General features: G+C 42.5%; 1 protein-coding gene across 2 annotated transcripts in view; it reads right to left on the reverse strand.

The window, feature by feature from the left end:
- Positions 1-2,872: 2,872 nt before the first annotated feature.
- SPOCK2 (SPARC (osteonectin), cwcv and kazal like domains proteoglycan 2) overlaps positions 2,873-19,485 on the reverse strand; it is a 125,731-nt gene continuing 109,118 nt past the window's right edge. For both annotated transcript variants that reach the window (XM_032231469.1, XM_032231468.1), the window contains 4 exons: positions 19,129-19,347; positions 17,600-17,662; positions 9,457-9,594; positions 2,873-5,291 (listed from right to left, as the gene is read on the reverse strand). In XM_032231469.1, the coding sequence (XP_032087360.1) occupies positions 5,152-5,291; positions 9,457-9,594; positions 17,600-17,662; positions 19,129-19,347 (560 nt within the window). In that variant the 3' untranslated portion in view covers positions 2,873-5,151. The remainder of the gene's footprint in view (positions 5,292-9,456; positions 9,595-17,599; positions 17,663-19,128; positions 19,348-19,485) is intronic.

A 19,485-nucleotide genomic window follows, 5' to 3' on the forward strand; every position in this document is an offset into this window, starting at 1 on the left:
CCACCGTCCAGGCCTTCCACACAGCCCTTAAGACCTGGCTAGCCCGTCAGGCCTGGGGACAAAGATAATTGCCCCCTCCCGAATGATGAATGAATGTTGCTCATTATTTTATTCTATGTTTGTCTGCGTTACTGTTTGTATATCCCCCCCCCTTGATTTTATGTAAGCCGCCCTGAGTCCCCTCAGGGAAAAGGGCGGCCTATAAATGTTAATAAAACCTCAAACCTTAATTTTTATTTTTGAAAATGAGCTGATATATGGTATTGAAGTGCCAAGCTGCTTAGATACAGTAGCTTATCCTTATGAAAAATAATAGTAGTGATGGATGAGAGCATCATGGACCACAGAGCTGTAGAAAAGGGGTTAAGAGTGAGGGAACTAAAGATTCCCTCCTTATTTACAAGTTGGAACAAGTATTCTATTGTTTCAGAATGTGTGGTAAACTAATTAACCAGTTTCGCTTCATATAGGCTCTTTGTATGATGGTTCATTAGAAGCAGAAATTCTGACTCAAAAGTCTGCCTTCAAAATCTGAGGCCTTATTTGGAGAAAAACATCCAAACTTTACCACAGAGTATCTATACAGGGAAAAGCTGAGGCCGGCTGATTTGGGGGATGGAATCGATTCATCTCTTTTTTTAAACCCATGCCCACCCAGAGGTAAAAGGTTGCTTGGAAATGCATGGGTGCCAGTGGTGGGTTCCAGGTGGTACGGCCCAGTATGACCGTACCGGTAGTAGCTGGGAGTAGTACCGGTACAGTGGCTCATTTGACCCACCTGCCCGCCCGTGTTCCATAGCTGTTTATAACGCGATTGGCCAATTGCGCGCATGCGCATAGTGTGCGACACCTGTGCAACCTCTGCCAAGCAGCTGGGTGTTGCAGGGCGGTGGCATGCACATGTGTGCCCGACTAGGATACCTGGCCTCGTGCGCAGCATACTGGTTGCGTCAGGATCCGGAACCCACCACTGGTGGGTGCATGTGTCAAGATGGAGTTTGCAACTGTGGGATCGAAGTCTGTCTTTTGTACATTCAACAAATGTAGGAAAAGGTGGGACTTTGGTCACAAAGTTTTGGACCCCATCTGTCTTCTTTGAACCCTCTGGAAAATGTCCAAGAGTAAAAGACTCTGGGTGGGTCTTGGTTAAGGATTAAGACTTCATGAGGAAACAAATGTTACTAATAAAAAATGCTTTCATCTGTCCAAATTAGTTACCCTTTCTAAATTTATCTGACTTCGTGGCACGCCAAAACCGCGCTCGACTAAAGTGCGCCCAATTAAACCGCGTCGCTGACGTCATCAACAGGGCGACAACAGCGAGCGCGGAGAAAGAAGGGCGCTTTAAATAGCGCTTTGAAAGCAAGCCGATTCAAGTTAAGGTAAGGGTTAGGTTTAGGGTTAGGTTTAGGGTTAGGTTTAGGGTTAGGATAAGGGTTAGGGTTAGGGTTAGGGTTAGGTTAAGGGTTAGGATTAGGTTTAGGGTTAGGTTAAGGGTTAGGTTTAGGGTTAGGTTTAGGATTAGGTTTAGAGGGGTTAGGTTTAGGTTTAGGGGTTAATTTTAGGTTTAACATTTACAGCGTGCTTCTGTCTCCGCGCTGTTGTCACCCAGTGATGACGTCAGCTACGCGGTTTCGTCGAGCGCCCTTTAGTTGAATGCGGTTTTGTGGTGGAACCATCTGACTTATGTTAGGAAATCACATCGCAACTCTGGATGGTTCTGCATTCATATCCCCTTGTCAAGGTGAACCAACATGGCTCCTTTGAGCTTCTTTTATGGAAGTCTTTAGGGATATTATTGTTTTTTGCTTCAGTCACACAGCAATGAATTGCCTGAAAACGCAAAGCAAATAATGGGTTTCTTTTAAGGTAAAATTAAGATGGGAGCTAAGCAACCTTTTTCTTCTTCTTTTTTTGGTTAATAGACTTCAAAGCAATTTCAGAGAAATCTCACTGGAGGGGGGTTTCGTCTCAAAGAGATGAAAGCAGCATCCTACTGTCTATGTTTCACAAAGCAGTCCCCCCCCCCTTTTCTTCCTTTGTTATTTATGCTCTTCAAGGTAAATGAATAATTATGTTTTTGATAATGAAAATTTACAAAACCTGTGAGGAAAGGCTTAAAGGTTGGAGAGAAGTGTTACCAGCAGAGTTGAGTGCTTCCTTGTTCCCAGATAACCTTCAATTATCTGAAGGGAAATCAACAAACAATTGTTGGTAGGTAGCCACAGAATCTTCAAAAGCTGACAAGCAAGTCTAAATGGCAAGACAGGTTAACAAAATTAACTGATCTTAATTGAAGTTAACTGGGTTAATTAGTTAACAGAGACAAGATGCTGCTTTTGTCTTACTTACAGAAGTGGCCAAAATTGTGGAAACAATTTTGGGAAAAGTGAATTTTTGAGGTTCGATGGCTAATAACACCACTTTTATTTTTGGAGTAGTACCATAAAAGTATATGCCAATGGACAGATAATTTAATCAAGAATGTAATGCATCAAAGTTTGTTCAATTATATGTATTCTATGAAAAGCTATAGCCAAATATAGCCAGCAATAAAACCCACTTAATAGAAGGAATCATTCAATCTTGGTTTCACATTATAACACTGCAGAACTAAAAGACTTGGTTCATTCCATGGGAAGATGTTGTAAGACCGTAATTCATGCTAAAGGTTACCCAACTAGGTATTAACTGACATAGGGATAATTTGTGTATATCTCATTTTTTCTGTTTTTCACTTTTCTTTATAACTGCTATTCTAATAGCAAATCCTTCATAAAAATTATTGCATTACATACTTGATTAAATTATCTTTCCATTGATATATAATTTTATGGTACTACTCCAAACGAAAGTGGTGTTATTAGCCATCAAGCCTCAAAAATACTGTACATTTTTCCCAAAAGGTTTCCACAATTTTGGCCACTACTGTACCTCTACCAAGCATCATTTGAGGAAGGCTACCCTCAACAACAGAGTGTATTTTAGTGTGAAAAAAAATGTATGTACAACTCCTTAAACATATATAGCTGTGAAGTGCAAACCTGGACCCATCCACACTCATATCACCTACAGAGATGGAAGGAAAGGCCATGACTAAAAACCAAGGAAGACAAGTTCAACGCAGCACGTGAATACAGACTAAAAAGATCTTAGAGGGGTGGGAAAGCATTGGAGGACACAAAAATTGCAACCATCAATGACACCTCCCTCCTCCCCAGAGATCAATGACTGAAGTAACTTTTCCTGCTAGGAAGGGGTCAAATCAAGCCTTGTTCGGCTGTGATCTACTCTTCTTTCATGAGAAAAGATCAAGAAACACATGAAGACAGGACCGTGAAGTGTGCACGGGTGTGGGTGTGTGAGAACTGGAAGAGGAGGAGTAAATTTGAGGAAGATAAGAGAATTCAATACAGCAAGGCTTATTTATTATCACAGCTGGACTACATAAGAAATCTGTTATGGAGGTGGGTGAATGTACTGGGAAGTGAGGCTGCTTAAAATCCCATGATTTGTTTAATGTGCTTGCACACTGTCCTGAAGGGTTCAGCCAGAAGCTCAGTATCTACATAAACGTTGGGGTACTTGATGTAAGCCAAACTGCCTACCCTCTTCTCAGTGTGCACTCACACATACCCATGCACTCCATCACTCAAACCTTTTTTCATGCCACTCAAGGACATGCATGCACAGCTACAACTTGAACAGGATTGCAATACAGGTGTTCAAATACTTGCAAGCATCCATGCTCACAAACAGGGTGAGCATGTCCAAATGAGGGGGAGTGGAGAAATGATTGGGCTTGCCGGGATTAAAATGCCTGACATTCCACTAATCAAGAAAATGACAATATCATTTCCCCCCAGATGTTTCCCACTGACTAATTTTTGAAAAACAATGCCTAATTGATTTGAAAGAAGAAGAAGAAGAGAGAAAAACGATTTCAGGATACGGAATAGAATTATCATTATCATTTTCATCATTAGCTAAAGCACATGCTCATTTTTTTTTAATGGATAATGCAATTTTGTATTTATTCCTGTAGGTGATGCCTAATGGCTTTCTTCTCCTATGTTGTTAGATAGAGACTTGTAGAAGGAGAACAGTGAATTCCAGTTAGATACAGATTTCCTGTACCCAAGGCACAGAGCAATATAATAACAAAGCTACTGAGATACCTGTCTCCACCATACCTTTTATCATGGGAAACCATTTCTTGCCGTTGCAGTATCTAATCTGCCAATTTCTTTTCCACAACTAATTGCTTTATTCTTTTAACTGATGTTCTCAGCAATCTCCCCTTGCCTTTCCATCGGGATGTCGAGATGACTGAAAAAGCCCTTTATTCTACAGCACTAGCTAGCACATCAACTACATTAGAAGCAAATACAGACACATTTGGAAGCTCTCCTAACCAGGAAGCATAAGTCCAGAAAAGGTGATCATACATTAACTCGGTGCATGGAAAGTTCAATCGTCCAGGGGAACTGTTCCAAGATTTTGGAAAACCTATCTAGAAATGACTGCTGTGGAACTATATTTGTAAATAGCAATGCGTTAGCTGTCCTTCTTCAATAAGGTCCTAGATCTAAATGTCTAGTTACAGGAGAGTGGATTGTTCCTGATTTCTGAGACAAATTCTGGTGATCTACTGCAATGAAGACTCACAAATGATTGGCAGATTGCTTGGCAAGCATTTGGACAGGACATCTACTGCAGGATATTGCTAGGCACCATAGCCAGAGAGATGGAAGGAGACAGTTGTGTTTTCTCATATCTTTTGAGCCTGGTTAGGAACTGAAATGTGTCATGGGTCATTAATTTTTTTTAAAATGTAATATTAACAAAAGATTCTCTGGAACCTACAGTGCAGAGTACTTCCCCCCACCCCTTTTGCTCGGCTATAGCTTTGATCTCTGGTTAGCTGGGAAGAAAGAGATGATCTCCACAGCCACCATAAAGAGAATGGACCCACCCAGGCAAGTGTACATACATTCACACATACACGCACTCCCACATTCTGCCATAGTTAGTTACATTCAACTGTGTTTCCTGATCATCTTGTTCAGTTGTTCCTCTCCATTCAGTGTTGACTGCTACCTCCCAGCCCTACAGCCTTCATCCTGGCCAAACAGTGCCCCTTGGTGACATCTACCAAATATAGCCTCCATCATCTGCTTCTCCCTCTTCTTCTTCTTCAGCTTCCTCGCCGGCTTCCTCTGTCTCCTTCTCTTCCTCATCTTCCCATCCGACACCACTCCCAAAGTCCCCTGAGAATCCAACAATGTCGTCTATAGAAACAAGAACAAATCGGTTAAATAAGAGCCAAGGTGGCGCAGTGGTTAAATGCAGCACTGCAGGCTACTGCTAGATCAGCAGTTCAGCGGTTCAAATCTCACCGGCTCAGGGTTGACTCAGCCTTCCATCCTTCCGAGGTGGGTAAAATGAGGACCCAGATTGTTGGGGGCAATATGCTGACTCTCTGTAAACCGCTTAGAGAGGGCTGAAAGCCCTATGAAGCGGTATATAAGTCCACTGCTATTGCTATTGCTATAAATGTTGGAAATGGAAACAGACACCAGACTCATACTGCCATATGTGGTGGACACGCCCTAAAGCCAAAAAATACTGGAAGAAAATATATGCATGGCTGGAAAATATGATAGGACAACAAATAGAACTGAAACCTGAGACATTTTTGTTGGGCATGCTTCCAGGAAATTATAATAAGGCCAACACATATTTGGTTCTACACATCCTAACAGCAGCTAGGATTGCATATGCACAATGTTGGAAAAACCCAGAAACCCCTGCAGACGATATTATAATCAAAAAAAAATCTGGAATGTGCAGAGATGGATAGGTTAAGCTTAAAAATTAAAGGAAAAGAAGATTTGGACTATTTAATAACATGGGAACTATTCTATAAATGGTTAAATGACAGATATTGAAGTTAGAGGAGAGGAATTACCATATTTTTTCGAAGTATAAGATGCCCCTACCTTTTGGGGAGGAAAACAAGGGAAAACAAATCTGCCTCCCAGCAATTTGCCTCCTGGCAGCAAACAGCAACTGTTTGTGGTGTTACATTTCAGACTATACTTTTACAGATGCTGTTAAAATTGATGTGGCTTTCTGGAAGCATACATTATTCTCTGCTATTCCAAAGAAGATACAATAGCACTGGGCCTCTTCAGATCAAGCATTTATTTTAAAAAGCTTCTTCATTTTGCTAAGTTGTATAGAACAATAATAAAGCAGTCTTTAAAAAATATGTCTAATAATTTGAACATTCTATAGGCATTTATAGTTATTGACTTACCTTCTTGCAGCAAACAGCAAACATCCTTTTTCAGTTTAGCCTGATTAGAAGGGGGAAACTATCTTCTTCTGCCTCCCAGCAACTTGCCTCCTTGTAGCAAACAGCCTGTTTAGCTTTTAATTCCAATTTCTGCAGGGGCCTCCCAATGATCAGCTGTTTCAGGCTGCAGGGATTGCCATAGGCTATTGCCGCCCCTGCAAGCCCCATTTTCTCTGTTTGCTACAGGGAGATAAATTGCTGGGAGTCAGAGGCCAAAAGGTGGGGGCTGGTGGGTTATTCAGTGTGTAAGATGCACCCAAATTTTCACTCTCTTTTAGGGGGATAAAAGGTGTGTCTTATACTCTGAAAAATATGGTAGGTGAAATATGGTTTATAGGAGAAAGAAACTGTTATATAATCAATGTCCCAATGGAAGACAATAATACAGGGCGGGGCATAACCTTTTCCTAGGGGGTCACAGCAACACTTGTAATAACAACACAAATAATTCATACACCATTCGAAAGCCCATCAAAAACTGAGTTTATTGACACGATTTAATAGTCAGTATGACCACCATTAGCCCTTCGAACAGCATTCAAACGAGGTGGATAAGAACACAACAAATCTTCAAACAGTTCTGTTCGATTTTCCAGATTTTTCAACACAGTTTCCAAATTCATTCTCAAAGTTTCAACCGAATATCGATTTTGACCTTGCTCCTGAATCATCAGAGCTTCCACTTCATCCTTAATTATGGCCCCAATGTTCTCTGCCGGATTGAGATCTGGCGAATTTCCCGGCCAGACGTCATTCGTTTTCCACGAATTTGAAGGATTTCTTGGGCCACTTTTCGGTTTCCTTTTCGTTGTTTGCGACTGCCAGTTGCAATGATGGCTTTGCTTTCTTGGGACAGTTGCAGAGGACGCCCTTCTCCAAATTTTGTGAAACATTCTTGGGCTGTTTTGTTCCAATTATCAGTAACCCAATCCGGATGACGTTTCAATTTGTTTGCAATCCATTTTCGATTGATAAACGTCGCTCCAGCATCGCGAGCCTCTCGAAAGGCAATGCATTTTATTCTGTCAATGATCCTTTGTTCTTCCGAATCGAATTTTCCAGCCATTCTTAAAGCAAATTTAACATTTAATAGCTCATTCAATTCAGTTTTTTATGGGCTTTAAAATGAGGTGTCGCGGAAGTTGTAAACTGCTGTCGATCTTGCTGTGACCCCCTAGGAAAAGGTTATGCCCCGCCCTGTACAACTGATATTACTGTGTATTTGTTTATATATGCTGTATATCATATATATATATATGAATGATCATAATGATGATTATGATGTTTGTATGCTTGTATGTTAACACCTTGGGCACCTAGAGAGCACACTGCTCAACATAGAGAGGAAATGTATGATATAAAACAGTGAAAAATATTTCAAAAAAAGAGAAAGAAACAAAAGCAAGGGAAATGCAGTTGGAGAAGAACATTTCCCAATTCTCCAATAATGGGGAATATATTCTGAATTGCTGGGTTTCTGGCAGAAACATCTGCAAGTAGGAAACCAACCCCAGGGAGCACTGACAGCCCTTCTCCTAATTCTAGGTTTTCTAGGAAAGAGATAATTTATAGTCTTCAATATTAGTTTCAAAGATTTTGGCAGCTGTTTCAGAATGCAATTTTTTACAATACAGGTATAATCCTCAACTTAGAACTGTGTGTTTAGTGGCTTGATGGTGCAATGGTTAGAATGGAGTACTGCAGGCTACTTCTGCTGGCTGCAATTTAGCAGATTGAATCTCAATAGGCTCAAGGTTGACTCAGCCTTCCATCCTTCCGAGGTTGGTAAAATGAGGACCCAGATTGTTGTGGGCAAGAGATTGACTCAATAAACCGCTTAGAGAGAGCTGTAAAGTTCTATATAAGTCTAAGTGCTATTGCTATTATGATGACACTGTGAAAAAAATCTTATGACTGTTTTTCACACTTAACAACCATTGCAGGATCCCCATGGTCATGTGATCAAAATTCAGATGCTTGGCAATCCACTCACATCTATGACAATTGCCACGTGCTGGGTTACGTGGTCACCTTTTTATAACCTTCGGGCACACAAAGTCAATGCAGTTTCACTTAACAATCATGTTGCTAAATTAAGAACTGCAGCAATCCACTTAGCAACGGTGGCAAGAAAGGTTGTAAAATGGAGCCAGACTCACTTAACAAATGTTTCACTTAGCCACAGAAATTTGGGCCTCTATTGTGATCTATGTCAAGGACTATCTGAACTGCCAAAATTGAACCACGGAGAGCTCTTTTATTCTTTCAAAATCATTTTGCCACAGTCGGATATTAATGTGGGATAATGACACTGATGGGCCTTAAAATTGCCCTGCCAGGTGTGCAGAGATATTCAAATAAAATCAACCTTTATTATAGTCATTAACCATCACAGGGTAAGATTCTTTTAAGTTTGGATCCCAAGAAGCTGAAGAGTTGGACTATTTATACCTGTTTTTTTTCTCATCTTGCCTAATATCCCTGTTCAAAACTTCCAGCACCGATATAAACAACCAGGGGGATATGGAGCATTATTGCCTTACACCCTTCTGAATTTCACATGGTTTAGTTACCGCATTTTTCAGAGCATAAGACGCACCTTTCCCACCGCTAAAAGAGGGTGGAAACATTGGTGCGTCTTATACACCAAATACAGCCATTTTGGGCCTTCTGAAACCCTGCCCTTGCATTCCATTTTTGCGAAAAATGGGCCAAAACTGGTTTACATAAACTGGCTCTCTGGTTAACCCTTACTACATTGAAACAGCTAAGGCAAAGTGGCCATTGACGTGAGTGTTGTTGAGTTGGCCACGCCCACACAGTCACATGACCACTGAGCCACGCCTGCCCAGCTGGTCATTAGGGCAGAGAACCAATTGTTAAATTATTTGAATCCCTCTACTGGAAGGGTGAAAAACAGTCACAAGTCATTTTTTTCAGTGACCATGCAACTTTGAATCATCACTAAATAAATGGTTGTAAATTGAGGTCTACCTGTAATGGCCAGGAGGTTGACATGAAGGTGTCCTTCACATGTAAGGTATATTCTCAATGCCTATCCTGCCCCACCTCTTCTTCCCCTCCCCTTTCCTTACCACAGTCTGGATTCCCATGCATCCGAGTTCCGGTCAGCTCTGTGCCGAGATGATCAACACACCAGCACTCCCCACTGCTGGAGTCACACTGCATCTTCCGATAGTATCCATCCTCATCACAGCTTGGAATGAAGACTCCTGGGTGTTAAAAAAAACTCAGGCACTGAGAACCTAGGGCACTTTCCCTTTCAGGATTCTGTAAATGCAGCTCCAGACCTCTGTGTTCTCATTCATAAATTATGCAGATATATTTCCAGATTAACTTGAGGGGACAGGTCAGTGGTGCAATTCGGTTCCACCACAAAACCGCGGAGGACAAAATCGCGGTTGACGAAAGCGTGCATTTGACATCATCACAGCGCGATGAAAACATCACGCTGTGATCGAAAAATGTAAAAATAAAGCGAAAACCTTACCCTAACCCCCCCAAACCTAACCCTAAACCTAACCCTAAACCTAACCCTTAACCTAACCCTAAATCTAACCCTAAACCTAACCCTTAACCTAATGCTAAACCTAACGCTAACCCTTAACCTAACGCTAAACGTAACCATAACGCTCTAAACCTAACCCTAACCCTTAACCTAACCCTAACCCTAAACCTAATCCTTACCTTTATGTGAATCGGCTTGCTTTAATTTTATTTTTATTTCAATTTTTAATTTTCTTCGTCGCGCTGTGATGACATCAAATGCGCGCTTTCGTCGATCGCGCTTTTGTGGACCGTGGTTTTGACGGGTCACGATGCAATTCAACCGGTTCGATCTGCTTCGGGAGAACCAGTAGCGGAGGCTCCACCCACGTGCCCGGACATCATCACGTCCCGTTTTTACGCTCAGGTCCTAAGTATGCATGGAGGTGGCTCGTGTGCATGCACTCACATTTGTGAACCGGTAGCAAAGGTAAGTTGATTACACATTCTGCTTACAATCAAGCCCAGGATTGACTGGAAGCGCTTATAAGCCTGGCGGATAACAGCAATTCTTTCCCATAGCAAAGGGTTGTTGTTGTCAAGACTTGTGTCCTTTCCTTTCCGCTTCAACAGGGTGAGGACATGAGAAGCTTGGCTTGCTTTGTTCTCCTCTGGGTTACTGCCTCATGGAGGAGAGTGGCTGCCTGCCATTCTTCCCCTTCTGTGTGCACTGGAGAGTGAAATGACTTTTGTTGCTTCTCTCCAGAAACTCATCCCTTCTCCTTCCCCACAGCCCCTCAATGCCCCATTCTGGTGCCCTGCTGTTCCTGCCTCTCTCTCCCCCACTTTCTCCACTCCAGTTCTGGTCGCCGCTGCCATTAGAGCTACTAGGAAAAGCCTCTGGCTGCCAAATTGCTGGCTGGCTCACTCTCCTTTTATCATCCCTGCCAGCCAGAAGCTTCTATTATTGCAATTATATCCTGCCTTTCATCTGGGAGTGCAAGGTAGCCTACGTGATGGTCTCTGCTCATTTTATTCCCCCAGCAACAGCTCTGTCAGGGAGATTGGGCCGAACTGCAATGCAGCACCGATGGCTTCGTGCCTCCGAAATTAGCTCCTTGCTTGCATATCGACTCCCATATGGAACAGGGCTCTGGGGACAGCCTTATTTTCTTATGAAGTTACCCCTGAACTATATTTTTAAAAATATTTATGCTCCATCTTGGCTTTTGTATACATCCAGGCACAGACATAACACTCCCTGCCTGTACGCCTCACAACTATAGCCCTGTGAGGTAGATTGGGCCGAGAAGAAGCCACTCACCCATCCAGCATTCACACCTATCCTGTTTCCCTGAGAATAAGACCTCCCTGGATAATAAGCCCAATTGCTAAAATAAGCCCTCCCCTGAAAATAAGCCCTTCCCGAAAATATTGCAACACAGCAGCAACCCTGAACTGACCTGAAAATAAGGCCAAGTGCTTATTCTGGGGGTCAAAAGAAAATAAGACCCTGTCTTATTTTCGGGGAAACACGGTAGAATGAATGAGCTGGAAGGGACCTTGGAGGTCTTCTAGTTCAGCCCCCTGCTCAAGCAGGAGAACCTGTAATATTTCACCGGGGTGTCAAACTGGATTTCTTCAAGGGACGGATGAGTATTGTAGTTCTCTGCAGGCCGGTGGAGGGGGGGGGGCGAGACTGGATGGATGCCTCCTGCAGCACTCTGCCCCACCAAAATGAAGCATGGGGGGCGTGCACCACCACACACCCTATTTTCAGCCTGGACAGCCTCTTATAGCATCTGCTTGTCAAAATGGGGGTGCCTCGTTTTGGCTGCCAGAGGGACTGCGGGATGGTCCTTTGCTATTTCCAGGCCAGTCCCACAGGCCAGATTTTCTAAAATCTCAGCCTCTTTTCTGTAGTACAGTGACCAAAATTAGTTGCAGTATTCCAGGAGTGCTCTTACTAGGTCTTACTAAATATTGACGAACTTGAGTTTAAAATTCAGCTGCCCCATAACTACTACACCAAATGGATGACTTTGATCCAATCATGCTTTTTATGATCCTGCCTTTTCTAACAGGCCCCCGGAATAGGGCGAGTGTGATCTATTATCCGTCAGAGGACTTCTGCCTTATCAGTATCACTGAATTTATCTCAACCTTCTCTGAGGCGTTCAGTTCTCTCCGTTGTCTATCTGCTTATTTTGCTGTTTTCCATCCTAACATGTAAGCCACTTAGAATCATTTCTTATGATGGAGGTGGCATATGGCAGGATGCAATAGGGCTGTGATGGTGAACTTATGCCACACTTGCCAGAGGTGGCACGCAGTGCCCACTCTGCGGACACGCACACTGTTGCCAGTGCTCTTATGGTTTCCAATGCACCAGCCAGGTGGTCTTTGCGGTGCTGGAGTGCCGGAAAACAGCCCCCAAAATGACCAAAAACCTCTGGAAAATGGCTCACAAAATGGCCTAAAAATGGCCGGAAAATGGCCAGAAAACAGCCTTTAAAATGCCCCCCAAAAACAGCCTGAAAACGGCCCAAAAACAGCTTGAAAAAGACCCCAAAAAAGGAAAATGGGAGGGGGGATTGTAGGAGTGAGATGCGATGTAGCCATAACAAAATTCTTTCTAGAAAGCCAAGGTCATCCTTTGTCTTTGCACCTCTGCACCTGACCGGAACTGGATGGGTGGAACTGCCAGCATGGCAGTGGGAGATTGGACCATGTAATGGACTTGTAGGTGTGGGGGAAAGATCTTGAACTTTCAACTAGGTGGGGAAAACCGGGAAGCTTTCAGATTCGGGTTTTCCCAGAGGTGCCAACATGGCTCTCTTAATAATTTGGAGCTTTGAGCAATGCTTTGGTTTGGATTCTGATTTAATTTCGGACGCTATTTGGAACCCTGACATTGAATTCATGTGGTGTCTGGTAAAGCCACATCCAATCAGACGCGCTATATATATATATATATATATATATATATATATATATATATATATATATATATATATATATATATATATATATATATATATATATGTTATATTTATGCTGATAAATAAATAAAGGGAGACTAGTATAGATCTATTTCAAGCTATTTAGCTCTCATCAGCTAGCCATACCCAAGTTTGGGAATCGAACCTGTGCTCCATTGCCTCCCAGGCAGGGAGTTAACCATTTGAGCTACAGAGAACGACTCCTTATCAGCCAGCCAGGGTGGGAGGTATATACTTAAAGTCACAACCCCTGGTATGCCCAAGTATGGGAGGAAGGTCACACTTCCACTCTCTGTCATTAGGCTCGTCACAAGAGACCATCCAGACAGAAACCCAATATTTTTTTACTGTTGCCTTTTTTGTTACATTTGTTATATTTATGCTGATAAATAAATAAAGGGAGACTAGTATAGATCTATTTCAAGCTATTTAGCTCTCATCAGCTAGCCATACCCAAGTTTGGGAATCGAACCTGTGCTCCATTGCCTCCCAGGCAGGGAGTTAACCATTTGAGAGAACGAGTTAACAAATGTAACAAAAAAGGCAACAGTAAAAAAATATTGGGTTTCTGTCTGGATGGTCTCTTGTGACGAGCCTAATGACAGAGAGTGGAAGTGTGACCTTCCTCCCATACTTGGGCATACCAGGGGTTGTGACTTTAAGTATATACCTCCCACCCTGGCTGGCTGATAAGGAGTCGTTCTCTGTAGCTCAAATGGTTAACTCCCTGCCTGGGAGGCAATGGAGCACAGGTTCGATTCCCAAACTTGGGTATGGCTAGCTGATGAGAGCTAAATAGCTTGAAATAGATCTATACTAGTCTCCCTTTATTTATTTATCAGCATAAATATAACAAATGTAACAAAAAAGGCAACAGTAAAAAAATATTGGGTTTCTGTCTGGATGGTCTCTTGTGACGAGCCTAATGACAGAGAGTGGAAGTGTGACCTTCCTCCCATACTTGGGCATACCAGGGGTTGTGACTTTAAGTATATACCTCCCACCCTGGCTGGCTGATAAGGAGTCGTTCTCTGTAGCTCAAATGGTTAACTCCCTGCCTGGGAGGCAATGGAGCACAGGTTCGATTCCCAAACTTGGGTATGGCTAGCTGATGAGAGCTAAATAGCTTGAAATAGATCTATACTAGTCTCCCTTTATTTATTTATCAGCATAAATATAACAAATGTAACAAAAAAGGCAACAGTAAAAAAATATTGGGTTTCTGTCTGGATGGTCTCTTGTGACGAGCCTAATGACAGAGAGTGGAAGTGTGACCTTCCTCCCATACTTGGGCATACCAGGGGTTGTGACTTTAAGTATATACCTCCCACCCTGGCTGGCTGATAAGGAGTCGTTCTCTGTAGCTCAAATGGTTAACTCCCTGCCTGGGAGGCAATGGAGCACAGGTTCGATTCCCAAACTTGGGTATGGCTAGCTGATGAGAGCTAAATAGCTTGAAATAGATCTATACTAGTCTCCCTTTATTTATTTATCAGCATAAATATAACAAATGTAACAAAAAAGGCAACAGTAAAAAAATATTGGGTTTCTGTCTGGATGGTCTCTTGTGACGAGCCTAATGACAGAGAGTGGAAGTGTGACCTTCCTCCCATACTTGGGCATACCAGGGGTTGTGACTTTAAGTATATACCTCCCACCCTGGCTGGCTGATAAGGAGTCGTTCTCTGTAGCTCAAATGGTTAACTCCCTGCCTGGGAGGCAATGGAGCACAGGTTCGATTCCCAAACTTGGGTATGGCTAGCTGATGAGAGCTAAATAGCTTGAAATAGATCTATACTAGTCTCCCTTTATTTATTTATCAGCATAAATATAACAAATGTAACAAAAAAGGCAACAGTAAAAAAATATTGGGTTTCTGTCTGGATGGTCTCTTGTGACGAGCCTAATGACAGAGAGTGGAAGTGTGACCTTCCTCCCATACTTGGGCATACCAGGGGTTGTGACTTTAAGTATATATATATATATATATATATATATATATATATATATATATATATATATATATATATATATATATATATATGTAAATACTACACAGAGTAGCCCAATAGAGAGACATTTCCTGAGGATGGGCTCTAGCACGAGTCTGAAAATTCAGAAGACTAAACCTCTGGACCCAGTGACTGACCCAGACTGGATCTAGCAATGTGATTTTTCTTACTCTTAGGCAGTGGTGGGGTTCAAATAATTTAACAACCAGTTCAGCAGAACTGATATTTAATATATTTTTTTAGTTCAGTGAATCAGCTCCGAAATGGCTAGACTAGCATGCATTCACGTGCCTCCAACCCCCTTGCTTTTTGCAAAGCCATATTGCAGCAAGCAAGGGATTGGAAGCACATGAATGCATGGTAGTCTGCCCATTTTGGAGCCTGTTCACCAAACTCAACAAAAAATTAAGTATCGGTTCTGCCGAACCAGTGCGAATCGACTGAATCCCACCACTGGTCTTAGGACTTAAAATAGCTGGGTCTGGTCACCTATAGGAATGATTGTTTTGCACTCTCTGAGGGACATCTTATGTTGGATTATTGTATGCAGAGGTGGGTTGCTGCCGATTCAGTGCGCGCAAAAACTTTGCGATGAAAATTGTTCTGAGCATGTGCAGAATTGAAAAACAAGATGGCACTGCCATAGGAGAACCAGTTTTGGGGCATGACAGCCCTGGGTCGCTACCGGTTCCAGCGACCCAGGCTGCCAAGTTGCTACCTATTCAGCCGAACCGGTCCAAAGTGGTAGGGACCCACCTCTGATGGTGTGGTATCCTCCACCTCATCTTTCTGTTTCCAGATAGACAAAAGTGCAAACCGTCCTTGGTCACTTTCAAAACTGAGAGAGTGGGGATGGAAACTCTGGAGTGTGCAAGTCGCTTGAGCTACAGCAACAATTATATTTATTTTCAGGAAGGAGAACTACACTCTCCCTGGGGATCTAATGTTTCCACACTACCCCTGAACTAAATTCCATTTTTCTTCCCTCTCTGGAAATGTAAAGAAATACTTTCACAAGAAAAAGAGCTCAGCCATCAGGGCTAAATTTGCCACGATTACATCTCTGTGGTTTTTCTTTTTTTAAAAAATCGACTATATTCAGCAAGGTCCTGTTTTTGAAAAGACGTACCGCTTCAATGCATAATTATGTGATTTAGGTTCTAATTGTCAACAAACAAATGAGGCATTACATTAGCAGGAGTAAAGCCATTCCAAATTACTAAGTCTTTTTCCTCACTCCGATGGCTTATTTATATGGAGTTCCTCCATCAGTCATACACCCACACAATGGATCAGGCCTGGGGGATCCATTACATCTGCCAGGTTCTTCTGATGAATGTGAGAGAGCTGGATGTTTCAGCACTGGAGCGTTCTCTCGTCCCAGAAAATATGGGTCCATGTAGCTTTTCAACATCTTTAAAATTCCAGGAACTCCATGTTGTACTTCCATAATGGTTCTCAAACCATTAGGGAATATGGAGGGGTAAGAATACAGTAAATAAATTAAGCACTGGTCATCCCTTCACAAGAAACGATGAGATCATGGGCAAGGGGTAAGATATATGTTTTACTTAGTAGGATGTAACAATCACAACTTCAATTGGCAGAGATTTTTTTACTGGTATAACTGCAGCTATAAAATTTGCAAACATTAAAAGAAAACAGCAGCAGTGATCATTTTAGGTGAAGTACACACATTACAGGAAACAGGTCTTTGTCAAAGTATTTTCTGTCCTCTTGAAATCAAGCACATGTAGGTACCATATTTTTCAGAATATATATGCACCTTCCCCCCCCCAAAAAAGAGGGTAAAATCTGGGTGCATCTTATATGCTGAATATAGCATTTTTGGCTTCCTGAAACCCCGCCCCTTCACAAAAATGGACGTGCAGAGGGTTTCGGAGGCTTGCAAAGTACTCCTGGGGGCTGGGGAGGGGAAAAACGAGCAAAAAATGGGCCGTTTTTTCCTCGTTTTTGTCCCCCCAGCCCCCAAGAGCACTCTACAAACCTCCTAAAGCCTATTCATGACCTGTTTTTTTTGCAAAAAATTCATTTTTTGCAAAAAAAATGCCATTTTTTGCCATTTTTTGCTCATTTTTGATTGCCCCCCCCCCAGCCCCCAGGAGCACTTCACAGGCCTCTCAAACTCTTTGCATGAGGCGCGTAGAGGGTTTGGGAGGCCTGCAGAATGCAAACCTTTTTAAAAAATTTACCTCTTCAAAATCTTGGTGTATCTTATACTCTGGTGTGTCTTATACTCCGAAAAATATGGTATGTTTGCCTTTGTCTAATGCCTGAATTCACATAGACTGGAGACAGACAAACACCGAAGGCAGTTTGAATTCATGATCTGTTACAGATGGATGCCCCCAGCTTATTTTTCTTTGCCTCTGATAAATGGCTTTGATAGGTTTGGCCCTTATTTCATAAGAGTTACCCAAACAGAATTGACAGGGACATACAGCTGGGTCTATAAGCTCATGAAACAAAGCCTTTCCCAAACCATTTCGAGCTCTCTTAAAACCAGCTTCTCCATTCCTGTGCATCTCTAGGCGAGTTTATTTAAAACTTGCACAATAGATGGTCGTGATGAGCTTTTTTGTGAAATGATGCAGGGAAGTGGGATATCTCTCAGCAGGAGAAGCGAGATCGTTTCCCCCTGCTCTTCTACAAGTCCCCAAAATGATTTTCTTGCTGCTTTCATCTTAGTGACTCACCAGGTTTCTTTTTGGAAGCTTCCTGGATTTGAATCCTCTCCAGCTCCGTCAGACATGGAGGCTCTGTAAGAGTCAAAGCAAAATTCATCGGTGCCAAATCAACTCAATGTGATCTCCTGGGCATATAAAGGAAGCAAGTTCTTTTCCTGCAATTCTTCCCCAATCTGGAGTAGAGGGACAAGAGCATTCACCTGTTCTACACGTTTGTTGGAAAACATGACTGTAATAATATGTGCAAATAGATCTATGACTTGAAGAAATGCACTATGTACATTTTAGGCATTTTATTACTTTGTTTGGAATGGAGCCCAAGCTGTAATATCCATCCCTGTAATATACACCTCAGTCCACCAGGCCTTTGCTTTGATCTCTGAAATCCAGTAACTATGGTGGCGCCATCTATGTACACCTAGAGATATAAATGTCTATGGAGGTTCTCTGTTATCCAGGTCATGCTTGTCCAAAAGGTGCTTTTGTCCCACTTCAGAGCTGAAGAAGCTTCTTGGAATGAGAAGCGAAACATCTTCAAAGAACAACCAGAAAGTATTGAAAAAAGCATCTTTGGGACCTAGATATATAGAACATAGGACATTGGACCTTAGAGGTCTTCTAGTCCAACCCCCCACTCAAGGCAGGAGACCTTATATTATCTCAGTCAAATGGCTGTCCAGTCTATTTTATGAAAACTCCTAGTGCTGGAGCATCCACAACTCCAGAAGGCAAGTTATCCCATCGATTAATTGTTCTCACTGTCAGAAAACTTCTCCTTATTTCTAGGATGGGCCTCTCTTTAACAAGCAATCTAGTACATCAAAACACATCTTTATTATGAGAGTATCTATGTTTGTCTAAGATGCAGTTGTGGCTCACCAGGGCCCAGCGGAGCTGGTGGCAGACTCAGACAGTAAGGAGGTTAGGGAGGAACATAGATTCTGGGGAAGACTCTAATGAGTGCTCTGAGGCAGAGAGGGGGCCAGGGCCATCTGACAGGTATTAGCTGCCTTCGGAGTCGGACATCAGTGGTGCAAAAGAACAGCTGGAGCCTGTTCCCACTGTGTGCATGTGCAGAGTTGTCAGATGAAGGGAACAACTAAGGATCAAGGTACGACTTGGGAGTAAGGCCACAGGAGGATAGTGAATGGCCCCTTCCATACGGAATACGGAGCGAAAGGAGAGGGGAGTTTTCAGGAGACAATTAGTTCAATTCATTAGGGTGAAGATCTGTTCCTGACTTCTTGCCAAGTATAGTCTGCCACAGAGTGGCGTTTGGAAGATATCGGCCTGGCAGCTCTCCAAGCCTGATAAAGGTCGGTAGCTGTGAAATCTCTTGAAAGACTGTTGGCCGGGACTTTGCTGGAGAGGAATTCACTTTAAATTAAATAAAAGAGATTATCGGGACGAGGAGTCGGCTTCATGCTTTTGGGAAGCCTCAGTCAGAACAGCAGCTATTCTAATCTTTAGCCTTCCACCTGTAATAACGAAGACTTAAAGGTCATAGCAGGAAAACATAAATAAATCTTGTGACGCACTCTCTCTCCAGAAGCAGAAACACCACTCTGCAGTGGAGACACGGCCATCCTTGTAGGTGTCACAGGAATTGAAGAAAGGCCTGATGCAGATCTCATACTTGTCCAGGTTGATAGCTGCCAATTCTGCCTGGTCCAGGAAAAGATCGCTGTTGGTGTCCAACTTGGAAAACATCCAGCCAATCGAGTCTTTGCAACTGGCCACCAGGTTCTTGTCAAGGGCTGCAATAAATGACAATTCAAATAAGACAGAGAGAATAGGGAATGTGTTTGCTCTTCCGCAGTTCATAGAATTTGAAAGTCTGTATTCTGCAATTGTGGGGTTGCAGAAATGGGAGTGCAGATTTTCACATCTGGAAA

The sequence above is a fragment of the Thamnophis elegans genome, chromosome 15, assembly GCF_009769535.1.
Source record: "Thamnophis elegans isolate rThaEle1 chromosome 15, rThaEle1.pri, whole genome shotgun sequence".
Taxonomy (NCBI): Eukaryota; Metazoa; Chordata; class Lepidosauria; order Squamata; family Colubridae; genus Thamnophis; species Thamnophis elegans.